The sequence below is a fragment of the Phacochoerus africanus genome, chromosome 2 (assembly GCF_016906955.1).
Source record: "Phacochoerus africanus isolate WHEZ1 chromosome 2, ROS_Pafr_v1, whole genome shotgun sequence".
NCBI classification, from domain to species: domain Eukaryota; kingdom Metazoa; phylum Chordata; class Mammalia; order Artiodactyla; family Suidae; genus Phacochoerus; species Phacochoerus africanus.
Window position 1 is genome coordinate 187,143,374 of NC_062545.1, and position 27,830 is coordinate 187,171,203.

General features: G+C 37.5%; 1 protein-coding gene across 6 annotated transcripts in view; it reads left to right on the forward strand.

Annotated features, from left to right (window-relative positions):
• The window catches only part of KTN1 (kinectin 1), a 116,824-nt gene that overhangs the window by 8,908 nt on the left and 80,086 nt on the right, over positions 1-27,830 (forward strand). For 5 of the 6 annotated variants that reach the window (XM_047767413.1, XM_047767417.1, XM_047767414.1 and 2 more), the window contains exons 2-3: positions 23,084-23,636; positions 26,804-26,941. In XM_047767413.1, coding sequence (XP_047623369.1) covers positions 23,114-23,636; positions 26,804-26,941 — 661 coding nt within the window. In that variant the 5' untranslated portion in view covers positions 23,084-23,113. The remainder of the gene's footprint in view (positions 1-23,083; positions 23,637-26,803; positions 26,942-27,830) is intronic. The other variant, XM_047767416.1, reaches the window with a different exon arrangement.

Here is a 27,830-nt window from a genome sequence, read left to right on the forward strand (position 1 = left end):
TCGGAGCTGTAGCCACCGGCCTACGCCAGAGCCACAGCAACGCAGGATCCGAGCCACGTCTGCAACCTACACCACAGCTCACGGCAACGCCGGATCCTTAACCCACTGAGCAAGGGCAGGGACCGAACCCGCAACCTCATGGTTCCTAGTCGGATTCGTTAACCACTGCGCCATGACGGGAACTCCGGAAATAAATTTTACATGATGAGACTCAGTACATTATCAGATACACATATAAAACCAAAAGTTTCTTGGGAAAAAAGAAACCCTATGTAATAAAATAGTAACACTAATCAAGACTTACTAAATTGTTTTTTGCTACCCACTAATGTGTTGAGATTTGCCGTTTGAATAAATTGTTTTGGACCTTATATCCAGCTGAGTGGAATTGCTGAATTGTAGGAGAGGTACATTTTCAGCTTTACTCCAGGTAGTGGTGAATTGTTTTCCACTATAATTGTACCAGTTTATTCCTCTCACTGGTTCTTGCCTATGCAGTTGACCCTTGAACAACTTGGCAGGGGGTAGGAATCCTGACCCTCTAAAAAAAGAGAGAAAAGAGTTCCCTAGTGACCCAAAGGTTAAGAATCCAGCATTGATAGTGCCATGGCTGGGGTCACTGCTGTGGTGAAGATTTAGTCCCTGGCCTGGTAACTTCCTCATGCCTGGGGTGGGTGTGTGTGTCTGTGTGTCTGTGTGTCTGTGTGTCAGAGAGACAGAGAGAGAGAGACAGAGAGAGACAGAGAGACAGAGAGACAGAGAGAGAGAGAGAGAGAGAGAGAGAGAGAGAGAGAGAGAGAGAGAGATTGTGTGCGCGCATGCGCAAGTGCTCCCCTCCAACAAAGGAAACGAAAAAGGACCTTCTATGCAGTTGAAATTCTACCTGTAATTTATAGTTGGCCCTCTGTATCCCTTGTTCCTCCCAGCCCATGGTTTAACATCTTACAGATTAAACCAACTGCATATTGTATAGAATTGAGGTATCTACTATTAAAAAAAAAAACTGTGTGTAAGTAGACTCTCACATTTCAAACCCGTGTTGTTCTTGATATTGGTAAATAGTGAAGTTAGATAGCCTGTTGAGTATGAATTGCTAATTTATAGGTTTTGCATTTTTACTTACTGAGAAGAGGTATCTTTTCAAATGTTTGCTGGCCATTTTTGTTTCCATTTCTCAGAAGTGGCTGTTCATTTTCTGGTTGGGTTTTTCTTTTTGATGATAGTATTTCTTTATATGTTGTGAATACTAATTCTTTGCTAATCACATGTCACAAATGTCTTTTCCTGCTTTGCGACTTGTCTTTTTCACTTTCTTATGGTTTCTTTGTTATTTTTGGCCATGCCTGTGGCATGAGGAAGTTCCTGGGCCAGGGATTGAACCTGTGCTGCAGCAGACACCTGAGGCACAGCAGCAACAACACCAGATCCTTAACCTACACAGCTACCAGGGAACTCCAAAGTTAAACATTTTAATTTATTTGAATTTCTCAGGATTTTCCTTTTATGATTTGTACTTTGAGTCGTATTTAAGAAATCCTTCCCTACCTCAAGGTTATAAAGATACTTTTGCATGTTGTCTTATAAAGTTTAATGTTGCCTTTCACAGTTCTTTCTTGGGAATTGTTTGGAATTGTTTTTTGTTTCTTCCCTTTATGCTGCTGTTTTCTCCAAAATTCCATTAGCATTTTAGTTTGTATATTTAAGGGCTAAAATGTGTGAATTTAGTAGATGCTTTGAAATAAATCTCTGAGTTATTAGTATTGTGTAATGCTTGCTTTTAGAGTCTTAGAAAAATAAGAATGTTAAGCTATGGAGAGTTATCCAGTAAACTCTGATGTTTTCACTCTTGCCTAACTTCCATATGACAGTATAAGGGATTTGTGAACATTTCATTGATGCCAGTGTTTGCATGTGGTTTTCTTAAGTTGTTATGGACATTTGTTGTGAATAGTCTGGTTAGTTATTTCCTTTAAGTTGCTGCTCTTTGTGCTTGGTGTTTTGCAGTTTCTCCATAGTGCCCTGTAAGCTTGGACCTACTTTTCTGTATCTGACTAGCAGTCAGAGTATACATATAATCTAAGGAATTAGATCTTTCTTCAGTTTTGGAAAATTCTCAGCTCTTTAAATATTGCTTCTGGGGGTTCCCATTGTGGCACAGCAGAAACGAATCCGACTAAGAACCGTGAGATTGCAGGTTTGATCCCTGGCCTTGCTCAGTGGATTAAAGATCTGGGGTTGCTGTGAGCTGTGGTGTAGGTTGCAGACTCAGCTTGGATCTGGTGTTGCTGTGGTTGTGGCTTAGTCTGGCAGCATAGCTCCAACTTGACCCCTAGCCTGGGAACCTCCATATGCTGCAGGTTTGGCCCTTAAAAAAAAAAAAAAAAAAAGACAAGTATTGCTTCTGTTATTTTCACTTTTCTTCTCTTTTGGTAGACCTGTGTTGGGGTCTCTTAGTTTATCCTCTTATTTTAATTGCTCTTTCAGTTTTTTTTCCTGTGGCTTGTACTAGATGAATTTGGTACCATTTACATTTTTCTTTTGCTTCTGTCCAGTCTAGAGTTTATTTTGTTTATTGAATCTGTGTGCCAGTATTTACCGTTTTCATTTCTTAAATTTGGAATTGTTTTTTCATATACACCTGCCAGTTTCATTTCTCCCTGTTATAGCTTTATAACCTTAAAAAAAGGTTGTAAAAAATTCCTTATCTCTCTGACATCTTCAACATGTTCAAAGTTAAAAATTTGTCAGACTGTTTCATAAGGCTAATACCATCTAGCGTGATCCCTCCCATCATCCTCATTAAATTTCTCCCTATGTTTTGAAGTATTGGTTTATCAGGTTTATTTTGAGTGGAGTTTTATTTACTTATTATAGTCTTTTTTTTCTCAGGATCATTGCAATTCCCACTCCCTCAAATTATATATTTTTTTAACTGTTTCTGCCTGACCCACTGTTTTTTTTTTGGTCACAAAATAGGTTTGTTCTGGAACAGTTAAAAAAGAAAAAAAAAAGCAAAGTGGAGAGAAGTATTTCTAAAAAGAAATTATATACTGAGAAAGAGGGAGGTAAGAATGTATTTTATGTGTGTATATAGTATGTAAATATAGCTCATCTTTAGAAGAATATTGAATGAAATCTAAAAAATGACAGTTAAGGGGAGAGAAGCATAGTGTAGAAGAGTACAAGGGTGCAGTTTATGATCTGAATTTTCATTTTTCTTTAGATTTGACTTTGGAGCCATGTAAATATTTTACATAGTTATTAAAATTTTTTAAAAATCCCTAAAATCAAAAGTAAATGAAAAAATGAATTTTACGTATATTTACATGATGGACACCAGAGTGTAACTATGTCAAGTAACTTTAAGATGTGCTAACTTGACTGTAGTGTATCCCCTTTGGAATATACTCTGGGAAGAGAGTGGAGGAAGGATGGCTAAAAAGGAAAACAAATCTTGAACTATTATAATTTGGTGATAATATGTAGATAGTTATTTCAGTACTGTATAATGTGAGTATTGTGGGCTATATGAAAAGAGTGAATATGTTGGTTTTGTTGAAAACTTAGGTTTTCAGCATTATTTAAAGGAAATAAAATTTTTCATTTGGCAGCAGAGTTTTCAAGAATGAATTCAAGCCGTTAAACAAAGGATACGTATATTGAGTCCCCAAGTTTGAAACAACAAGCAACAGGATTTCACATAGCAAGGGATCAATGCTACCATGAAAAAGAAAAAAATGATCCAGCCTGAGTTGGACTAGCAAGGGATACCTTTATTCCAAATCAGACCAAAGAAACATAAAATGGGAGTTCCCATTGTGGTTCAGTGGAAATGAATCCAACTAGTATCCATGAGAATGCAGGTTCGATCCCTGGCCTTGCTCAGTGGGTTGGGGCTCTGGCGTTGCTATGACTTGTGATCAAGGTCGCAGACACATCTTGGTTCCAGAGTTGCTGTGGCTGCGGTTGTAGTGTAGGCCAGCAGCTGTAGCTCCAATTTGACCCCTAACTTGGGAACTTCCATATGCCATGGGTGTGGCCTGAAAAAGGAAAAAAAAAAAAAAAGAAGAAGAAGAAGAAGAAAAGAAAAGAAAGAAAAAAGAATAAAGAAACAAAAGATTAGTGAAATCATCTAGAAGGAATAAAATCATACTTTAAGGCTTAAAGGTTTTAATTGATTGTAGTCATAACAAATTGATATGATATTAAAATCAGATTTGTTCTATAGAGTTGAATAACACCCAACGAGATTAAAAGAGGGCAGATTTGATCACTGAATAAGAGCACTGAGTTGAGCTTCAAAAAACAAGATTATAATAGGAAGAAATGAAGACTTCTAATAAGGATACTTCTATGCCAAACACTAAAATAATGAAAAATAAAAAAGATATGGCCGAGCCCCAAACTAAGATAAACATGTCCCTAAATCAGAAACTAAAAATCGAACTAGTAATTCATACCTAAAGTGGAATGTAGGGAATAAAGAATAGGGAGGATGGGTGGATACTGGCTCTACAGTAAGCAGAAAGTCGGAGAAGTTCAGCTCCTAAAGATAACAGCAACAGAGCAGAACCAGGTTTGCTGTACCCAGAGGTGGAGATGGGACTAGGATGTGTTCTAGTATCAATAGGAACTCACAGATTAAACATATTTAACTTGTTTCAATTCATTAGTTACTGTTTTACTGATGTTCACATTGTCTCCCATCCTGTTTCTTTGCTCTGTCTTGGAATAAAGGTATCCCTTGCTAGTCCAACTCAGGATGGATCATTTTTTTCGTTTTCATAGTAGCTTTGGTATCCCTTGCTATGTGAACTCTTGTTGCTTGTCATTTCAAACTTGGGGAATAAATATATGTATTGCTTAATGGCTTGAATTCATTCTTGAAAACTCTGCTGTTAAATGAAAAGCCATTACATGAATTTCCATTAATTATTTTCTACATGTAAACTTTATTTTTTAAACTTGAAGTATAGTTGGTTTATAATGTTTGAAGTGTACAGCAAAGTGATTTAATTATATAAATAAATATATTTTCAGATTCTTTTCCATTATAGGTTATTACAAGATACTGAATATAGTTCCGTGTGCTATATCATAGGTCCTTGTTGTTTTATCTTTTTTAGGTACAGCGTGTATCTGTTAAAACATTTCCATTCTTTTTTTTTTTTTTTTGTCTTTTTAGGGCCACACCCACGGCACATGGAGGTTCCCAGTCAAGGGATCAAATTGGAGCTGTAGCTGCTGGCCACAGCCACAGCCGCGCCAGATCTTTAACCCACTAAGTGAGGCCAGGGATCAAACCTGTGACCTCATGGATACTAGTCAGATTCTTTTCTGCTGAGCCATGACGGGAACTCCTTTCCATTAATTTTTAGTGGGAAATTGTGTTGCATCTCAACCAGTTTTCATACACAGGAAAATATTAATCTAGCAATGAAGATGAATTTCCAAAGTTTAAGGAACACTTTGAAAGTAAATAAATACACTTTGAATTTGAAAGGTAATGTGGTAAAGTGAAGGTGTATTGTAATTGACAAATGAGGAAGAGAAAACTTGGTAGTGATGGTGGTTGATGGGATGCAATTCTTTGGAGTTCTTTTTATATAATTTTCTTCACCAATTTAAACCTTTTGGAGCTCAAGGTTATGTTATATTCATTCTGCACTTAAAAGTCAAATTGTGGGAGTTGCCTGATAGCCTAGTGGTTAAGGACTTGGCATTATCACTGCTATGGCTCAGGTAACTGCTGTGACACGGGTTTGACTCTTGGCCTGGGAACTTCAGCATGCCGTGAGTATGGCTGTGGAGTAGGGGAGAAAAGAGAGTCAGATTGTGGTATAGTAAGTACCTTCAGTGGACTAAAGGCCAAATACAAGTCCTTTAAGGAATATGGAACTAAAACACAGGCAGAAAATAGTGCAGAGTTGTAGGATATCATGGCTTTGCATCCCTCTTGTTTGGCATTACGTACATAAAGCAGATGTTCTCAGTTCATCCAAATGTGTGCAGTACATGAATATATATGATGTATTCCAACTGAAAATCATTATGTTGATTAATTTATTGAGTGTGTCTTTAGCTGAAATTATAATATTGAAATTTTATTCTTTTTTTTTTTTTGGGGCAGACTCATGGCATACGGAGGTTCCCAGGCTTGGGGTTGAATCGGAGCTACAGCTGCCAGCCTACGCCACAGCCACAGCCACACAGGATTTGAGATGCCTCTGTGACCTACACCACAGCTCATGTCAACGCCGGATCCTTAACTCAGTGAGCAGGGATCAAACCTGCATTCTTATGGATGCTAGTCAGATTCATTTCTGCTGAGCCACGATGGGAACCCCCTGAAAATTTATTCTTTATAGAATATTTATTTTGTGTGTGTTTCAGGCAAATAGTAACTAATAGTAAAAAAGGCTGTTTGAAAGGTAGTACTTTTCAAGAGTCACTTGATACAAACCTGTTAACTGAACAGTTAATTATGTGAGGTAGGTCTGTAGGTTGAAATAAAATGGTTTCCCTCCTTATCTGAGATAGCTGTTGGAATTCCTTCTGTTCCAGCTGGGTAACTGAAAGAGTTGGTAGCAAAGGATAAATAGAAATCTTATTTTATGAAACATTTTAGTTGATCTATCCTTTGTTCTTTTGTGTTTAGCACATCTTTATAAACTGGCAAGTTTGTCTTATCATTATCCAGATAATTGATTAAAATGTTAGTAAGGTCAGGAAAAGAATAGAGCCTTTGGTACATGGTTAGTGTTCTCTCTAAACTATTAATTGGCAACTTTAGGATATGATTATTTAACCTTTTAAATATTTTCTGATTTCTACTTCTTCAGCCATATTTTAGTCCTTACCTATCTTGTCTCCAAGGATAGCTTGTTTACTTTACCAAGCGTTTTGCCAAAATATGGTGTTTTACAATGTATAGTAGGTTTTACAGATTTAGTAAGCCTTTTATTTAAAAAAAAAGCATTGAAGTGACTTGTTTGTAGTGAATGACTTTTGATGTTCTAAATTTTTTACTTAGTGATATTGTCTGTTTACCCACAATGAATTCACTAATTTTAATTAGACTGCTTTGTGCTATTTTTAGTATATGACCAGTTTTTACTTTTGTTTTTGATTTTAACCTTTTTAGGCATCTTCTAATAGTGGCGAAAGCAGAAGTCTTTCATATTTCTTGGAATGTGTACTGTCTGTTGAAGGCAGTACTGTTTCTGTCTTTGAGGTTGTTGTGTAAATATGGTTTCTAAACAGTGTTCAGAACAGGATGGCCATAGAATAAGGACCTCTAATTGTGACTACATTTTTTTTTCTGGCTTTGTTGAGATATAATTGAGATAATAACATTGTGTAAGTTTATTAGCAGCTTTGAAGTTTATAATACATTATTGTTTATTATAGTCCCTGCTGAACATTAGATCTCCAGGATTTTTTTAAATGTACTAGTTGCAAGTTTGTACCCTCAAAAAACATCCCCCCAAATCCCCAGATAATGTGTAACCACTATTCTATGGTTTCTGCAGTTCATTTTTTTTTTTTTGAATTACACATGTAAATGGTACCATACAGTATTTGTCTTACTCTGTCTTATTTAGTGTAATGCTGTCATGATTTTGATTTTGCAAGAAGCAGGATTTTCTTCTTTCTCATGGCCAAATAATATTACATTGTATACATGTACCACACTTTATCTCTGCATCTGTCAGTGAACTCTTAGGTTGTTGCTGTGTCCTAGCTATTGTAAATAGTGCTTCAGTGAACATTAGGGTGTAGATATCTTTTGACAATACTGATTTCATTTCCACTGGATATTTACCCAGGGGAACTGGGTTTGCTGGATTATATGGTAATTCTATTTTTAATTTTTTGAATAACCTCCATACTATTTTCCACGGTGGCCGTACCAATTTACATTCCCTCCACAGTGCACAAGATTCTTTTTTCTCCGTATTCTTGTCAGCACTTACCTCTTATCTTTTTGATAATAGCCATTCTAACAGGTGTAAGGTGATACCTTATTGTAGTTTTTATTTGCATTTTTCCTGTGATCAATGATATTGAGCACCTTTTCATGTACTGTTGGCCATGTGTATATTTTTGTCGGAAAACTGTCCATTCAGGTCATTTGCCCATTTATTTTTTTAATTTTTTTTGGCTATTGTGTGAAATTCCTTATATATTTTATCTATCTATCTATCTATCTATCTATCTATCTATCTATCTATCTATCTAGGCTGAGCCTGCAGCATGCACAAGTTCCTGGGCCAAGGATTGAGCCTGTGCAAAGCTGGATCCTTAACTGTTAGGCCACCAGAGAACTCTTAATATATTTTAGGTATTAATCCATCTGGCATATAATTTGAAAGTATTTTACCATTCTGTAGGTTGCCTTTTCATTTTGTGAGCATTTCTTTGTTGTATAGAAGTTTTAGTTTGAATGTAGTCCTGCTTGTCTATTTTTGCTTTTGTTGCATATGCTTTTGGTATCATACTACCACCCCCCCCCGCCCCACCCCCCCCCCCCCCCCCCACCCCCCCCCCCCCCCCCCCCCCGCCGCCCACCAGAATCACTACCAGGACCAATGTCAGGGAGCTTTTCCCCAATGTTTTCCTCTAAAAGGTTTATTGTTTCAGGTCTTATATTTAAGTCTTAATCCATTTTAAGTTATATTTTGAGTGTTGTAAGATAGGTGTTCTTTTGTGTGTGAATATTCAGTTTTCCCAATACCATTTACTGAAGAGACTGTCTTTTCTCCATTGTGTATTTTTGTCTCCTTTGTTGGATTAATTGACTCTAAGTGCATGCGTTTATTTCTGTGCTTTCTGTCCAGGTTCCATTGATCTATGTGTCTGTTTTTGTGCCAGTACAATATTGGCAACGTATGATGGTACCTTTTTGATGACTTTAGCTTTGTAGTAAAGTCTGAAGTACAGGAGTGTGATTCCTCCAGTGTTGTTCTTTCTCAAGATTGTTTTGACTATTTAGGGTCTTTTAGGTTTCCATATAAATTTTTATTTTTTTAATTGAAGTATATTTGATTTACATTGTTGTATTAATTTCTGCTGTACAGCAAAGTGTGATTCAATTATACACACACACACACACACATATACTTTTAAAAAATACTCTTTTCCATTATGGCTTATCATAGACATTGAATTTAGTTCTCTGTGCTCTATAGTAGAAGCTTGTTGTTTATCCCCTCCACATAATAGCTAATATTTGCTAAACCCAGCCTTTTACTCCATCCTCCCCCCAGCCCTCTTGGCAACCACACATCCATTTTCCTTATTCCTGAGTCTTGTTTCTATTTTGTAGACAGGAACATTTGTGTCATACTTTGTTTTATTTTAATAAGTTAATTTATTTTTGGCCATACTTAGAGCATGTGGAAGTTCCTGGGCCAGGGATTGAACACATGCCCCAATAATGACCTGAGCTGCTACAGTGGCAACTCTGGATCCTTAACCCAGTGCACCACAAGGGAACTCTGATGTCATATTGTAGATTCCATGTGTAAGTGATATATGGTATTCGTTTTTTCTCTTTCTGACTTACTTTACTTAGATGATAATTTCTAGTTGCACCACATAAATTTTAGAATTATTTTGTTCTAGTTCTGTGAAAAACGCCATTGATATTTGATAAGGTTTGCATTGAATCTGTGGGTTGCTTTCAGTAATATGGTCATTTAACAATATTAATTCTTTTTTTTTTTTTTGTCTTTTTGCCATTTCTTGGGCCGCTCCCGCGGCATATGGAGGTTCCCAGGCTAGGGGTCTAATCAGAGCTGCAGCTGCTGGCCTGCACCAGAGCCACAGCAATGTAGGATCCAAGCCACGTCTGTGACCTACATCACAGCTCACGGCAATGCTGGATCGTTAACCCACTGAGCAAGGGCAGGGATCGAACCCGCAACCTCATGGTTCTTAGTCGGATTCGTTAACCACTGCGCCACGATGGGAACTCCAATATTAATTCTTTTAATCCAGGAACACAGGATGGATATCTTTCTGTCTGTTCATGGCATTTTTAATTTTTTAATCAGTGTCTTAGAGTTTTCTAATTCCAGGCCTTTTACCTCCTTCATTGGATTTATTCCTTCATATTTTATTCCTTTGATGTAATGGTAAATGGATTGTTTTTTTTATTTTATAATAACTTTATTACTAAGTGAATTTATTACATTATAGTTGTACAAAATGTGGGATTGTTTTCTTAATTGCACTTTCTGATGGTTCATTGTTAGTGTATAGAAATGCAACAGATTTCTGTATGTTAATTTGGTATCCTGCAACTTTACTGAATTAATCGATAAGCTCTAGTAGCTTTTGGTGGTGGCTTGAGGATTTTTTTATATATGGTATCATGTCTTCTGCAAACAGTGACAGTTTTACTTCTTCCTTTCCAATTTGGATTCCTTTTATTTCTTTTTCCTGATTGCTGCAGCAAGGATTTCCAAAACTATGTTGAATAAAATTGGTGAGAGTGGGCATTCTTGTCTTGTTTCTGATCTTAAAGGGAATGCTTTTAGCTTTTCATCATTTAGTATAATGTTATCTGTGGGTTTGTCGTATATGGCCTTTATTATGTTGAGGTAGGTTCCCTCTGTGCCCACTTTCTGGAGAGTTTTTATTATAAGTGGATGTTAAGTTTTATTAAACCTCTTTCTGTATCCATTGAGATGATCATATGATTTTTATTGCTTAATTTGTTAATATGGTGTATCATGTTAATTGATTTGTGGATATTGAAAGTTTTTTGCATCTCTGGGATAAATTCCATTTCATCATAGTGTATGATCCTTTTAATGCATTGTTGGATTCAATTTGCTAATATTTTGTTGAGGATTTTTACATCTTTGTTTAGCAGTGGTATTGACCTACAGTTTTCTTTTTTTTGTGATATCTTTGTCTGGTTTTGGTGCCCGGGTGATGGTGGCCTCACAGAATGAGTTTGGAAATGTTCTTTCCTTTGCAGTTTTTGGAATAGTTTCAGAAGGGTAGGTGATAACTCTTCTCTGTTTGGTAGAAATTCACCTGTGAAGCCATCTGGTCCCTTGTTTGTTGGGAGTTTTAAAATGACTGATTCAATTTTATACTGGTAATTGGTCTGTTTATATTCCCTTTCTTACTGCTTCAGACCTGGGAGATTGTACCTTTCTAAGAATTTGTCCCTTTCTTCTAGGTTGTCTATTTTATTGTGGTGTAGTTTGTAGTAGTCTCTTATGGATACTCTTTGCTTTATAAGGCCACCCTCATGACACATGAAAGTTCCCAGGTTAGGGGTTGAATTGGAGCTACAGCTGCCAGCCTATACCACAGCAATTTGGGACCCAAGCCAAGTCTGCAACCTACACCACAGTTCACGGCAATGCTGGATCTCCAACCCACTGAGTGAGGCCAGGGATTGAACCCACATCCTCATGGCTCATGGATACTAGTTGGATTTGTTTCCATCGTGCCACAACAGGAACACCAGTGGTAGTCTCTTAGGATCCTTTGTATTTCTGTGGTGTCAGTTTTAACTTCTTTTTCATTTCTGACTTTATTGACTTGGGCTCTCTTGCTTTTTTTTTTTTTTTGATGAGTCTGGCTAAAGGTTTATCTTTCAAAGAACATTTTCTTTTATTTCCATTTAAGTGTTTTTTTTGTGTGTGTGTTTTGTTTTGTTGTTTGTTTGTTTTTAGGGCCACACTCGAGGCATATGGAAGTTCCCAGGTTAGGTGTCCAATTGGAGCTGCAGCTGCTGGCCTGTGTCACAGCCAGAGCAACATGGGATCTGAGCCGTATCTGTGAACTACACCACAGCTCACAGCAGCGCCAGATCCATAATCCACTGAGAAAGGCCAGGGGTTGAACCCGCATCCTCATGAATACTCCTTGGGTTCATTTCCACTGAGCCACAATGGGAACTCATGATTACTGTTTTTGATATGATATTTTACATCTAATTGTTTTGTGTATCCCTTAACTGCCTATTGTGGATGCAGATGATTTTACCATTTTACCATTTTGCTAGCTTTGTGTGTGGATGATTTCCTACTTTTGCTGTATGTTTGCCTTTACTGATAAACTTTTTCATTCCATAATTTTCTTGTTTCTAGTTGTAGTATTCTCTTTTTCACGTGGAGAAGTTCCTTTTATATATATATATATATACACACATATATATACATATACATATATATGTATATATATGTGTATATATATATATGTATATATATACTGGTTTTTTTTTTTTGGTCAATCTACTTGGGTGGTGCTGAATTCTTTTAGCCTTTGCTTATCTGTAAAGCTTTTGATTTCTCCATCAAATCTGCTGAGAACCTTGCTAGTATTTATGGTTGTAGATTTTTTCCTTTTCACCATTTTAAGTATATTGTGCCACTCCCTCTGGCCTGCAGAGTTTCTGCTGAAAAATCATTTGATAGCCTTATGGGAGTTTCTTTATAGTTATTTGTTGCTTTTCCTTTGCTGATCTTAGTGTTTTCTGTTCATCTTTAATATTTGTCATTTTGATTTCAGTGTGTCTGTGTGTTTCTCATTGGGTTAATACTGTATGGGACTGTATTTGCTGCACTGGGTGATGGTTTCCTTTCCCAGGGTAGGGAGGTTTTCAACTATTACTTCTTCACATATTTTCTCAGACCTCTTCTCTCTTGTCTTTTTGGGCCTCCTGTAATGTATATCTTAGTATGTTTGATGTTGCTTATAATATATATATATATATATATATATATCAGTGTGTAAACTGTCATTTCTTTTCATTTTTTTTCTGTACTCTAACAGTGATTTCCATACTCTGTGTTCCAGCCCTCTGATTTGTTCTTCTGAATAGTTTAGTCTTACTATTGATTCCTTCTAGTATATTTTTCATTTCAGTTATTGTAGTCTTCGTCTTTGTTAAAAATGTCTAACTTCTCGCTCTGTGCATTCATCCTCCTTCCAAGTTCCTTGATCATCTTTGATCATTACTCTGAACTCTTTCTCAGATTGCCTACATCTACTTCATTTGGTTGTTCTTCTGGAGTTTTATCTTGTTCATTTGTCTGGAACATATTTCTCTGCTGCCTTATTTTGTCTGAGTTACTATTTGTATTTTTAAGTATATGGTAGGTTAGTTATGTTTTTCAACCTTGGAGAGGTGGCCCCCTGTAGGAGGCATCCTGTGTGTTCTAGCAATGCACTTCCCTCTCATAATCCAAGCTATTTGCTCTAGGGGGTTACCCCAAGAGGGCTTTATGGGTCCTTCTATTGTGGCAGATGGACAGTGTGGATGGTATTTTAAGTTTGGTTGGCCCCTTGTGTGGTTGGTTGCCAGGTCCTGCCTTGTTTGGATGCTGTTGGCTGCTGTTTAGTGGGGCCTTGTCGTGAGGTTGCTGGTTGTGGGATCTTAGGGGACCCTGGGCTAGTGCTGGCTCACTGATGGGCAGAGTCAGGGTCCTGAAGACTCTGGGACTGTTGCCTGCCCACTGGCAAGTGAAGCCAGATCCCAGGCTTAGTACTGGACACTTCGCAGCCAGAGCTGTTTCCTGGAGTCTGGCTGCAGGGCCCAAAGGTCTCATAGCTCATTTCAGATCATTGCTTGTGTGTACTGGCGGGGGGGAGGCAGCCCATTCTTGATATAGTTGGTTATATGGTCGGGGGTGTCTGGAAGGTTGTGTTGGCTTGCTAGTGGGCAGGGCCAGAGCTCAGCTATTCCCTGAGTAGGGTATGGCCTATGTTACAGGATTGTAGTTTTCTTGCTTTTGGATTCTGCCTCTTGGTAGGTAAGGCTGGTCTAGAGGCTTCAGTAGGCATCCTGGTGGGAGGGGCTGATGCCTGTCCACTAGTGGGTGGGAGCTGGTTCTTGGCCCTCTGGTTAGCTAGGCTGTGTCTCAGGTGTGTCCAGAGGTGGCTGTGGGCTCTGTAGTCTTTATGCAGCCTGTCTGCTGATGGATGGGGCTTTGTCTTCCCTAGTTGTTTGGCCTGAGGTGTTCCAGCACTGGTACCTACAGGCTTTTTGGTGGGGCCAAGTCTTTGCAGTAATGTTACAACATGTCAGCTGCCAGCACTGTTCCTGTGGCTGAGTGTTCCCCAGTGTGGCTGCACCAGTGTCTGTGTCCCCAGAGTGAACTGCTGCAGCCTCCCCACTACCTCATCTCTTCTGGAGACTTTGCAAGACCAGCAGGTAGGTCTGGCCGAGTCCTATCAAATTACTGCTTTTGCCCTGGATCCTGGTGTGTGTGAGATTTTGTGTGCCCCCTTTAAGACTAAAGTTTCTGTTTCCTACAGTCCTGCTGGCCTTCAAAGTTAAATGCTCTGGGGGCTTGTCTACCCACCAGAATCCTGGGATGGGAGCCTGATGTGGGGCTCAGATCTCTCACTCTGGCAGAAGAAACTCTGCAATATAATTATTCTCTGGTTTGTTGGGTGCCTATCTGGGGGGTATGGAATTTTACTATATCATAAGTTTATCCCTCCTTCTGCATCTTGTTATGTCTTCAGTTGTAGAAGATCTTTTCTGGTATGTTCCAGTCTTTTTCATCAATGGTTGTGCTGTAGGTAGTTGTGATTTTGGTGTGTGTGTGATTTAGGGTCTACTCTGCCATCTTGTCTGCCCTCCTATAAAATCTTAATGAAAATTTCTTGTTGGGTGATAGGTAAAGCAGGCCAGCTTTCTCTTTTCCTTGTGACACTATGGGAATTTCTTTTTCCTTAATTTACCCTTTGCTGACTTGGACACCTTAAAAAGCCCCAGTTTTATGTACCTGCCTCATTTCCACTTCCTTAACATACAGCCTAGTATTTCCTATCTTAGGCTTAAATGGTCATTGACACTTTCAGTTCCTATTTGATGGTCCCTGTCTGCCAGAATTTCCCTTAATTTCTGGAAAACTTGTCTGTTTTAAAGGGAAAACATTTATGTTTAATTGGAAGTTTTTACTCGTTGCTAGAAAGGGATTCTTCAAATTAGTTTTAAAAAGTCATGACTTATAATTTAAAAATATAGTAAGCTTAAGTTAAATTCTATTGTAAAAGTAATGTTCATAGTGGAAAAATGTAAACATTCTGAGGGATATAGGCTGAAAAATTACCAGGAAAATTCACAGAAGTCACCATAGAGTTAATGGTCTCTGTTGTGTCCTTTTAGGAGATCTCTAAGCATATATGAGCATGATTCTGTCATGTAAAAGATAATTTTATTTCTATACCATTCTCTAACTTGCTCTTTACATAGATTTGGTTTATTTATTTTTATTTTTTTAATGGCCACACCGGCAGCATATGTAAATTCCTGGGCTGGGATTGAATTTGAGCCTCAGCTGTGACCTGTGCTGCAGCTATGGCAACACTGGATCTTTTAACCCACTGTGCTGGGATGGGAATTGAACTTACATCTCTACAGGAACCTGAGCTGCTGCAGTCATATTCTTTTCTGTTTTTTCTTTTTCTTTTTTTTTTTTTTTGTCTTTTTAGGGCCACACCTGAGGCATATGGAGGTTCCCAGGCTAAGGGTTGAATTGGAGCTGTAGCTGCTGGCCACAGCCACAGCAATGAGAGATCCAAGCCACGTCTGTGACCTACACCACTCACGGCAATACCAGATTCTTAACCCACTGAGCAAGGCCAGGGATTGAACCTGAGACCTTATGGATGCTAGTCAGATTCATTTCTGCTGAGCCATGACAGGAACTCCTGCAGTCATGTTCTTAACCCACTGTGCCACAGCAGGAACTCCATAAATCATTTCTTCTTCTTTTTTTTTTTTTTGACTGTACCCGCAGTACATAAAAGTTCCCGGGCCAGGAATTGAACCCATGCCACAGCAGTGACCATGCTAGATCCTTAACCATTTGAGCCATCAGGGGACTCCTACAGTATTTTTTGACTGTTCTCCCTTATTAAGTGTGAATCTCTACTGCAAGCTTATTTAGTTATTTCCCTAATGCTGGACATACGGTTCTTCTAGGTTTAAAGTTACATTACTAGGAGTGAACACTCTTGAGTTTATCATTGTATTTGTGTGATTATATCTGTACAATAAACTACGAAAAAAGAGATTTTCTCTATTGAAGAGTGTGTACTATTCTTATATATTTTCCCCCAAGTTTCTAAGGAGATTGTGCTGGTTATAATCAAATTAACAGCATATGAGAATCCTGGTTTTCATACTTCCTGGCCCAAGCCTAATTTTTAAAAACACAGTTTTATTCAGGTATAGTTCATGTACGTATTTGTGTATATTATAAATTTTGACATAGGTATACTGGTGAAACCACCACAATCAATGTATCTATGCATCACCCCCAAAATTTCCTCTTGCCTCTTGGTAATTCCTTATTTCCACATTTTCCTGCTCTGCCAATTTAAGTGGGAAAAGATTAACATTGTTCTAGTATATTTTCATTTCTTTAATGTGACTAAGATTACATTAAAGTATATGTATTTATTGGATATCTTTTTTCCTTTGGGAAACTTCTAGTGTCCTTTAATCTTTTTTTCTCTTGGGTTCATCTTTTTTCTCACATTTTAAGTGAGAAAGTCTCTCAGACCTTTGTCTTCTTTGAGATTAGTCACTTAATTTTCCCATAAAATCTTTATAATATTTTCTAGTCATGTTTTTCCAGTTTTTTCTTTTATGGCTCTCAGTTTTACATGAGATATTTTAAAAAAGCCTTTTATAAAATAAGATTACTTTAAAATGCAAAAGTACATTTGTTTTCTAGTTTTTCATGGTTTAATTTTTTTAACCTTTAAAGCTTTGATCCGTATGTAATTGAGATGGGGCTTAATCCATCCCCCCCCCCCATGGCTATCATTTGTGGCAATACTACTTATTAAATATAATCCATATATTACTGGTTTGAAAAATGACTCTTTAATTATAAACTAAATTTTTCATATGTATTTGGGGCCTTTTATTTTATATTTATTTGGCAGTTCTTGGGGAAGTTGCAAAAATTCTTGTTTCATAGTGAAGCTTTTCCATTAATTCTCCCTGAGTTTCTTTTGGAGTATTTGATGTTCTTGTCATTTACAGTTCATGTTTAGTTTGTGAAATGATGTCAAATATCAATCTTTTTGTGGGAATAAACACATTTTGTCATTTAATACTTTCATTGTTGAGTGACCTAAGGTAATGCTCTTAAGAGTTATTTTATCAGCCTGTTAGGTTTAACTTTTAACACCCTAGCAAAACATTCCTAAGGTGTGACAGTGTTTGCAGTAGGTTTTCTGTTTGTTGCTAAGTTTAATTGATATCATACATCAGTTATTAGAACTGTCTTTTGGTACTAGGATTGGACTTCTTTTTTTTTTGGTTTCTTGTCATTTTAGGGCTGCACCTGCAGCATATGAAGTTTCCCAGGCTAAGGGTGTAATTGGAGCTACGGCTGTCAGCCTACACCACAGCCACAGCAACACCAGATCCGAGGTGTGTCTGTGACCTACACCACAGCTTATGGCAATGCCAGATCCTTAACCCACTGACTGAGGCCAGGGATTGAACCTGCAGCCTCATGGTTCCTAGTAGGATTTGTTTCTGCTAAGCCATGATGGGAACTCCCGAGATTGGACATAGTTGATGAGATTAGGGCGATGAGGGCCACAGGGAGAAGTTATAGGAGGATGAGATTTTAGGTCAAAACTAGGAAGAATATTCTAATATCTTTTAAAAAAGGGGGCTTGTGGGAGGTACTTATATCTATCTCATAAGCATTTAAAAGATGCTCACAGACCATTCAGCTGGGTCAAGTCTTTGGGTGCCTAGTTGAATTAAATGGTCCTTTCGAACCCAGAGATCTTGTGAAGAAGTCAAGATAGGTCAAGACTGTAGATTTTAGATGAGGGAGTCTTCTGTATCTGGTATAGCTGTTTTACAGTTTTCGGTGTGAATTTCATGTTCTAATGTTCATTTTTTTAAGTTTTGATGATTTTTTTTTTTTTTTTGGCCATTTCTAGGGCCGCTCCCACGGCATATGGAGGTTCCCAGGCTAGGGGTCGAATCGGAGCTGTAGCTGCCGCCCTATGCCAGAGCCACAGCAACGTGGGATCTGAGCCGCGTCTGCAACCTACATCACAGCTCACAGCAACGCTGGATCCTTAACCCACTGAGCAAGGCCAGGGATCGAACCCGCATCCTCATGGTTCCTAGTGGATTCATTAACCACTGCTCCACGACGGGAACTCCAATGATGATTTTTAATAATTATCTTTAGAAACTGATTTTATATATTGATTTGAAGTAGTAAGTATTTAAATGTATTAAGTTTTGGTATTAAAGCTTTTAATTTGTCTAATTAAATTATCATAAGTTAGCTTTCTTTACAGAGTAAACTTTTAACCAGGTTATCTCCTGTGAAGATGCAATCAGTGTCTTTTCTGAGAAAAAGAACTAGTTGGGGCTTGATGGGTAAGCAAAAGTCTGAAAGATACTGTAAAACTCTCAGCAGATACCAGCTATGCAGATCTTTAAGCTTTTCAAACTGATATATCCAGTCTTGTATTAAAGGAAAAAGAAGTAAGTTTCTTTAAAACAATACAAGTTTCATACCTGTGACATGATACCTAATGGAGAAATTAAATTTCATTACTTATCTCTGACAGTTGGAGTTGTTTCAGTTTAGGGTAGCAGTACTTTAGAATGAGTATTGCTGAAATAAGGGGTGTGTTAATAAGGTGTGAATCATAGAATTAGGTATGTGTTGCAGTTTAAAGGAAATTGTACTACAGCTTTAAGATTTCGGTGTAGTCTGTAAAGTTATTTTAGAAAAGCTGTTGTAGGAGTCCCCGTTGTGGCACATTGCAAACAAATCTGACTAGTATCCATGAGGGCGTTGGGTTCGATCCTGGCCTTGCTCAGTGGGTTAAGGATCTGGTGTTGCCCTGAGCTGTGGTGTAGGTCGAAGACCTGCATGGGATCCTGTGTTGCTGTGGCTGTGGTGTAGGCAGCTACAGCTCTGATTTGACCCTTAGCCTGGGAACCTCCATATGCACCTAAAAAAGCAAAAAAAAAAAAAAAAATGCTGTTTTAAATAGAATTCCCATGTCGGACATCTCACTGTTTGATTTGCTAGATTATCTTATCTTTTGGGTGCTTTGAATCTTTCCCTTTTTTTTTAAAAGACAATTTTACAATTGTATTGTAGACTCCAGGGTCATTATTCTTTGGGCGTGGTGATCAGATAAAGGAAATTTAATGAGTTCTTATATTTTGATGGTCATTTTAGGAAACAATACTTTGTTTTTCTCATTGATGTCTTTTTCTTACTGATCTATAGAATGAAGTTTTTAAAAATTCTTATTGCAGATTTAATATACTTGTAAACATTTAAACAAAGACAGCTATATAAAATAAGGTGAATCTAGTTATTGTTTTTTTTTCAAGTACTTTATAGGTTTTCCTGAAGTTTAAAACTAACTGAATGATTCAGTCTTTACTGATTTGAAATAATTTATAATAAACTAAATTTTTAAAAATCAGTTTGGATCTATTTTGGATTTTGGGTTCCATTATTCTCTATTCTTTTCTCTTTATCATACAGAAGTGTATTGCTACCTTCCTATAATTGTTAGACTATTTTCCCATATCTCATAGAATTCCGTGAATGTGTACATAGAGAATTAATGCTCTAGGATTTTAGGAGAAGAACTATTTGTAGGCATCGTACTTGAGCTGGAAGAGTAGACCTCATTGAGACTCAGGTTAGGTTTTCTTTTCTTTTTACGGCAGCACCTGTGGCATACTGAAGGAAGTTCCTGGTCCAGGTGTCAAATTGGAGTTGCACCTGCGGCCTACACTACCTGCCACAGCAGCGCCAGATGCAAGCCTCATCTGTGACCTGTGGTGTAGCTTTTGGCAATGCCTGATTCTTAAACCACTGAGTGAGGCCAGGGATTGAACCCACAACCTCATAGGGATAACATTTGGGTCTTTAACCCACTGAGCCACAATGGGAACTCCTCAGGTTAGGTTTTTTTGTTCGTTTGTTTGTTTTTTGTCTTTTAGTGCCACCCCCACTGGCATATGGAAGTTCCCAGGCTAGGAGTTGAATTGGAGCTGTAACTGCCAGCCTGTGCCACAGCAGCATGGGTTCCAAACTGCATCTGTGACTAAACCACAGCTTATGGCAATGCCAGATCCTTAACACACTGAACAAGGCCAGGGATCGAACCCGTGTCCTCATGGATACTAGTTGGTTCGTAACCTGCTTAGGCAACTCCATCAGGTTAGGTTTTTATGCTCTGTTTTATAAATTCTATGCACTTACTTCCTCAGCCAGATCATAAATTTATTTAAAGTCAGAGACTGTGCAACACTGCTAAGCATCTTGTATTCTCTATTTAAAATTTTGTATTTAAGTGGAGAGTCTAAACACAAAGAATAAAAAATTAGCAACATACTAATTATGTTTTAAAGGACCACCAGTACCACCTTTTCCACCCTTTCTCTGAACTTACAACTTTGTTTCACATTTCATTATGAAAATAGTAGCATTAGGAAGATAATTTTCACAGACTTGTGTACTATATCTCCCTTCTTGCCTGTGCCTATATGTTCTCTAGAGGTCTGTGTTTCCGTCTAAGGCCAGTCTCTTTACTTGTACCTTATATTCTGCTTCCTCTTGTCATTTGAAAACATTGTCCCTCATCCTTCACTCTCCATCATCAATCTTTCCCTTTTTACTATATTATCTTTTTCAGCATATTAACATTCTGTAATTTTTCCTGTCTTTAAAAACCAAAGTCACAACCTAATATTCGACCTCCACCTTCCATTGCATTTCCCTAATATGCTCATAGGAAATCGTCTCCAAAAAGTTGTCCACACTATGCTTTGGTCAAAGTCCCCAAGGTCTCTGTGCTAAAATCCAACATTCAGTTTCTAGTTTTCATTGTACTTTATTTACAGCACTGTTTGACAAAGTTGATTAAGCTCTCCTTCATGATATACTTTATTCATTTAGCAACCAGGGCAACATGCTCCTAGTTTTTCTACCTCTCTTTAGTTTCCTTTGCAAGTTCCTCTTCATCTTTATGTTGTTGAATTGTGCAAGGGCTCTGTCTTGAGATCTGAGCACAGTGTATACCCATTCCTTTGGTGATTTTATCCAAGCTTAAGTATAACTCATATGCTGAAATTTCTTAAATTTTTATCTCCAGCCTGTACACCTCACCTGTCTGAGCACACGTTTTGTTTATCTACTGGACATCTCCACCTGTCTAAAATCTAACTCTTGGTCTTCAACCTCAACCATGTCCTTTCCACACTTCCCCCATCTCAATAAAGGACAACTCTTTTGTTTTTCAGCTTAGTCTAAAAGCTTTGGAATTGTCTTTGTCTTTGCTTGTTCTCTTATAACCCATATTCCAGTCCTTAGCAGATTATCTTGTCTCTACCCTCATAGTGTATTGAGGGTTTGGCTACTTCTTCTCTTCTTGATACCAACTTGCTCTAATCACCTTTTGCCTAGAGTACTGGAGTTGCCTCTTAAGTGTTCCCAACTTTCACCCTCTCCCTAAACCCTTTTCCACTCAAAACCCTCTCTTGGTTTTCCATGTTACTCAGTATAAGCCACAGTCTTTCCGTTTGCCTTTAAGAAACACTTTCAAATTATCTCTTTTTTAACATCATCTTCTAATTTTCCTCTTATTATACTTGAAGCACATTGTCTCTGTTGTTTTTGCTCAGATATGTATGTTTTATGAATCAACACTGTATATTAATTGCTGGACTGTCTTCCTTTTAGTAGAGTGTTAGCCCTATAAAGGCAGGGATTATGACCTTTTGTACTGCTGTTTATTCAGAATGCCTTGGAAAATAGCGTTGACATATAACTGATGCTAAATAACTATACAAATTGAATTTATACTCTGTTGTGGAAGGTGATAGTTGAAAAGATATTTTCATAAGTGTGATTTGAACTGGGTTTTGGAGGATAAGTGAAGATTTGATACAAAGGCCAAGGCTGTTTTTTAAATTTGATAGTAGGGAGGAGGTGAAATTGGTCTTTTTAGAAAGTTGCTCTGTTTGTTTGTTTGTTTGTTTGTTTATTTGTTTGCCTTTTAGGGCTCCACACCACAGCAGATGGAGGTTCCCAGGCTAGGGATCGAATTGGAGCTATAGCTGCCAGCCTACACGGCAACAACTGGGAATTTGAGCCATGGCCTTGACCTATACCACAACTCACTGCATTGCTGGATCCCTGACCCACTGAGCGAGGCCAGGGATTGAACCCACGTCCTCATGATACTAGTTGGATTTGTTTTCACTGTGCCACAATGGGAACTCCAAAAGTTGCTCCTTTTGGTTTTCTGATTTAGAACTTATGGTAGCTTTTTACTGCTGATTTTGTCTAGTTAGTTGACTGCTGATATTTTCTAGATGGTTGTAGTTTATACCCTTCAAAATCATATCTAAAAGTCCCAGACAGGAAATTCTTCCTATATTCCTAAACTTGAGGTGGGATTTCATCATTTACAGATTATTCTAAGCTAGAGATGTAAGAGTTGTCTTGTATTCTTCCCTCATTTTAGACCCTCACTATTAGACCAGGCTGTAGTAGTTTCCTTATCCTCTATCTGTATTGACTCTCTTTAGATTTATTTGGCCTGTTGAAATAGCCATTTTAACATAATTTAAAAATAGAAGAATGGGAGTTTCTCCTGTGGCACAATAGGATCAGCGGTGTCTTTGGAGTGCTGGGTTGCAGTTTCGACCCCCACCGGCACAGTGGTTTAAGGATCCAGTGTTGCTGCAGTTGTGGGGTGGGTTGCACTGCAGCTCGGATCTGATCCCTGACCTGAGAACTCCATATGCCATATGCCATGGGGTTGCCAAAAAAGGGGAAAAAAGAAAAAAAAAAAAGAAGGATGTGTTATACTTCTATTTACCACATTTTTCCCCCCTAGTATATTTGAATTGTAGTTGGCCAAGTGATCAAGTATGTGATTTTAAAACTAACCTGCTTAGATTTGTAGATCAGGTTAAATTTGAAATACCACTTGAAAGGGCAGAGGTTTTGTGTGTTGAGTTTTTATAAGATCAACTTAGTTTTCGTTTTTTTTTTTCCCCTTCTTTCACATTTAGGTTTTATAGGATCACATTCACAAAAGCACCATGGAGTTTTATGAGTCAACATATTTTATTGTTCTTATTCCTTCAGTAGTTATTACAGTAATTTTCCTCTTCTTCTGGCTTTTCATGAAAGAAACGCTATATGATGAAGTTCTTGCAAAACAGAAAAGAGAACAAAAGCTTATTCCTACCAAAACAGATAAAAAGAAGGCAGAAAAGAAAAAGAATAAGAAGAAGGAAATCCAGAATGGGAACCTCCATGAATCTGATTCTGAGAGTGTAACCCGGGACTTTAAATTATCTGATGCCTTGGCTGTAGAAGATGAGCAAGTTGTACCTGTTCCACTGAATGTGGTTGAAAGTTCAGGTAGTGTTAGAGAAAGAAAGAAGAAAGAAAAGAAACACAAGCCTGTACTAGAAGAGCAGGTCACCAAAGAAAGTGATGTATCAAAGATTCCATGCAAAAAAGTAGAACCTGTCCCAGTTACTAAACAGCCCACCCCCCCCTCTGAAGCAGCTGCCTCAAAGAAGAAACCAGGACAGAAGAAATCTAAAAATGGAAGCGGTATTGTAATCTCTTCAGTTTTATTGCATGGTTATATTTTAATAACTTTAGAGTTTGAAGTTCAGATACTTTGTTAAGTGTGTACATAAATACTGAGTCTGAAATTAAGGTCGTTATCCTTTTCACTGTGTGTTTGCTTTCATTAATTGCTGATATAAATAATTAGTATTGATCATAAAATGGCATTTAAAACTGGATTTCACATTGCAAATACAGAGAAGACCTTTAATTGAAATATAAAATCTAACTGTTTTATTAAAATCACTAAGGACCTGTAAATATCAGCACTTAGAGACTTTTATATTTATTTCAGTCAATACTTTCTAATCAGTGTGATAGGACTTAAAGATAACCTAAGGATATCCTTTTCAACCTTGATTGATTTTGAAAACATTTACCATACTTCTCTTTTATGCTAAGCATTATATTAGGTACTAGGACTACAGAGATGAAGAGTGCATTTTCAAGGTAGTGAGATGCAGGCTGTAAACACAAACAGAAATAAATTATTGTAATATGTAAACTTTAGTATAATGAGATGTGTATGTCTAAACCAGTTGTAAGGTGAGCCATTTAGAGCATGTCATGTAATGCCTAAAATCTCAAAGGTTGAATAAATACTAGCTAGCTTTTCTTGGTGACTGGGGAAAGGTAGGATAGAGTATTCCAAGGAGAAAAGTTAATTGGTGCAACAGAAAGGACATGAGAATTGGTATGATGGATGAAACTGCGAACAGTTTGCTCTGTTTGAAAAGACTTTTGTTTGCCATTAATTTATTTTCATATCTTGTGGATTATTAAGTTATGTTGGGTTTTAAATATTTGCTTGCCAGCTATGCTCAAGCATGGTACTAGGAAAGTGAGAGAAATGGGGACAGAAAGGTATGTAAGCCAATAATGAAACGACTTACGTAAGAGAAGTACAAATTCTAGAGGTAGTACGGAAGCCAAAACAACTAGTACTTAATGGGGCACCATGGTTCAAAATCTTTACAGAGGAGGCAGTGTCTGAGCTGAGTCTTCCACAATGAATCACTTCACCAAGCAAATAGTCAGGTCTCATTCCCCATTGGCAAAAAATCATGCATAAAGGCATAAAAGTATAAGAGTACAGTGTATTGTTGAACTATGAAATGGGAGGTGGTAGGCAGTGGTAGGAAACAAAGCTGAAAAGATAACAGTGGTTAGATCATAATGATTTTTGTATAGAATGCTGAGGTGTTGGGATGATGTAATTTAGCCATTGTTGAAGATTTTTAAGCAAATTAGTTTATGTGGTCAGATTTACATTTTAGAAAGGTATTTTTGGCAGATAACTTGGGAAGACAAGTTTCATGGGGCAGTGTTTGATGTAGGTAGATTTGTTAAGAGTGTATTGTTTTCCAAAGTTAAAGGACTGAACTATGGGAGTGACAAGAAATAGTAGGTTCGAGAGATCTACAAAGCAAAAATGACATGGCTAACTATTGGATAAGACATGGCAGATAAAGGAGAAAGCAGAGTCAAAGATGATTTCCAAGTTCTGTGTTAGGTCAGGCTTGGCCACCCGCCATCTGTGAGCCAAACCTGGCCTGTTTTTAGTTTTTTATGGCCCATGAGCCAAGAGTGGTTTTTACATTTCCAATGGATTGAAAAAAATTAAAAGAATAATATTATGTTAAATGTGGATATTATATGAAATTCAAACTGCTGTGTCCATAAATCAAGTTTTTTTTTTTTAATACAGCCACACTCCTGTGTTAACATATGTTTGTGGTTGGCTTTCATACTGCCATAGCATGTGAACAGTTGTGACGGAGTCTAAATACTTTAGCTCGCAAAACCTAAAGTATTTACTATTTAGCCCTTTTTAGAAAATATTAGCCAACCTTTGATTGGTAGATGTTGGTAGGAACAAGATAGGAAACAATGGGAAGAGAATGGATATATATAGAGAGGAAAATGCTCTCAGTTTGTGTTTCTGGTGCCTATGGGGGCTAGTTTACATAGGGAGCAATTCAGGATGTAATAGGAAATTAAGTGCAGAGGTGTAAGTCTAGAATACAGATTCAGAAGCCTTAAGCGTGAAGGCAGGAGTAGTTGATGTCATGGATGTGGTAAATAAGATCATTCAAGGAAAGTATTTAAAATGAGGACACAACTCTGAATACCAGCATATAAGATACTCAGTAGGAACAGCTTACAAAGGAGACCACAAAGGAATATTCTGAATATAAAGAAAGAATTATGGGAGCTGATAGGAGAGAATTTTAAATTTTATCTATCTTATTGTGGTTTAAAAAAAATATATATATATAACATAAAATTTACTGTTTTAACCATTTTTAAGTGTATCATTTTGTGGCATTAGGTATATTCACATTCTTGTGCAGTCATCACCACCAGCCATCCTAAGAACTTTTTCTTCTTTCCTAGCTGAAATTCAGAGCCTTTTAAGCACTAATTCCCCATTTTTCCCCTCCTTGTAGTTCTTGGCAAACCACCAAGAACTCTCAGTTTGTGTTTCTGGTGCCTACTTTCTATGTCTATGAATTTGACTTCTCTAGGTACTTCGTTTAAATGAAATCATGCAATACTTGTCTTTTTGTAACCGCCTTATTTCACTTAGCATAATGGAGAGGAGAGAATTTTGAGTCAGAGACCAATTAGTATGAGACCATGAGATGCTAAAGAGAAGTCAAAAAAAGATTAAAGGATTTTATTGATAGAGTGTGGCTTTTGGGTTACTAGGAACCTGAATAAAATCTTGTATGGATATAGTGGAAGAGATAAAAATCAGGTTGCAATTAGTTGAGAAATGATTGGTAGAAAGGGAAGTACAGACTATTGTTTTGTTAGTGTAAGAAGGAAATGGGTGTGGGAGGCTAGGTATTACAGTGGTGGGAAGGGTTTTATTTTTTAAGATAAGAAATTTAACCATGGCTTTATAAGCTGAGTAGGGCTAGGAGTGGCTGAGAAATGGGATATAAAAGAAGGAGCAAGTAGTAGAAGCCTTGATGAAGTTATAGAGCAGGTGTGGCAGAGGAAAAAAGCTGTAATGATAGAGACTTGTATATAAGAGTTTAAAATTTTGGTGGTTAAGCATTCTGGGACATATTCATTAATACTTGAATCTTTTCTGATGTTTGTTTTTTGCTATGATGATTTTTCACTTATTTTTAATAAAGATGATCCAGATAAAAAGGTGGAACCTCTTATGGCACCTTCAAAAAAGCAAGAATCATTACCCTTGCATCAAGAGACTAAACAAGAAAGTGGATCAGGAAAGAAGAAAGTTTCATCAAAGAAACAAAAGACTGAAAATGGTGAAATGTGTAGATATGTATTTTATAAATATTAATTCTAGAGAAGTACATTAGGGCAATGACCCTAGAGACTTCACATGTTCTTGAATTTCCAGCTTAATGTATACCATAACAGTTTTCATACTAATACAAGTTGAGGGTTCTCTTTAGCCTTATGGTTTTGTAGTGCTTTGACAGATTATCATGGTATAAATTTGTGGTGAAGAACTTTATCTGAAATTTAAAAAGGTTAAAGCACATATAAATATTCTTTTTTTTTTTTGTCTTTTGTCTTTTGTCTTTTTAGGGCTGCAGCTGTGGCATATGGAGGTTCTAGGCTAGGAGTCAAATCAGAGCTACAGCTGCCAGCCTATGCCACAGCCTCAGCAACACTGGATCTGAGCCGCGTCTGCAGCCTACACCACTGCTCATGGCAACACCAGATTCTTAACCTGCTGAGCGAGGCCAGGGATCCAACTCGAAACCTTTTGGTTACTAGTCGGGTTCATTAACCACTGAGCCATGATGGGAACTGCTCTTTTTTTTTTTTTTTAAGGGCCACATGTGCATATGGAAGTTCCCAGGCTAGGGGTCCAATCACATCTGCAGCCACTGGCCCATACCACAGCCATAGCAACACAGTGTCTAAGCCACATCTGCTACCTGCACCACAGGTCATGGCAATGCTGGATCCCTAACCCACTGAGCGAGTCCAGGGATCAGACCAAGTCCTTGTGGATACTAGTCAGATTTGTTTTCTCTGAGCTGCAATGGGAACTCCTTTATAAATATTCTTATTAACTGAGTTTTGAAAATAATGTAAATACATACAACCTCATAGAAGAAAAGTATTCCTGAAATATTTGTACTTTTTAACATAAATTAAAGATTATTCTTGAGAACATTAGCT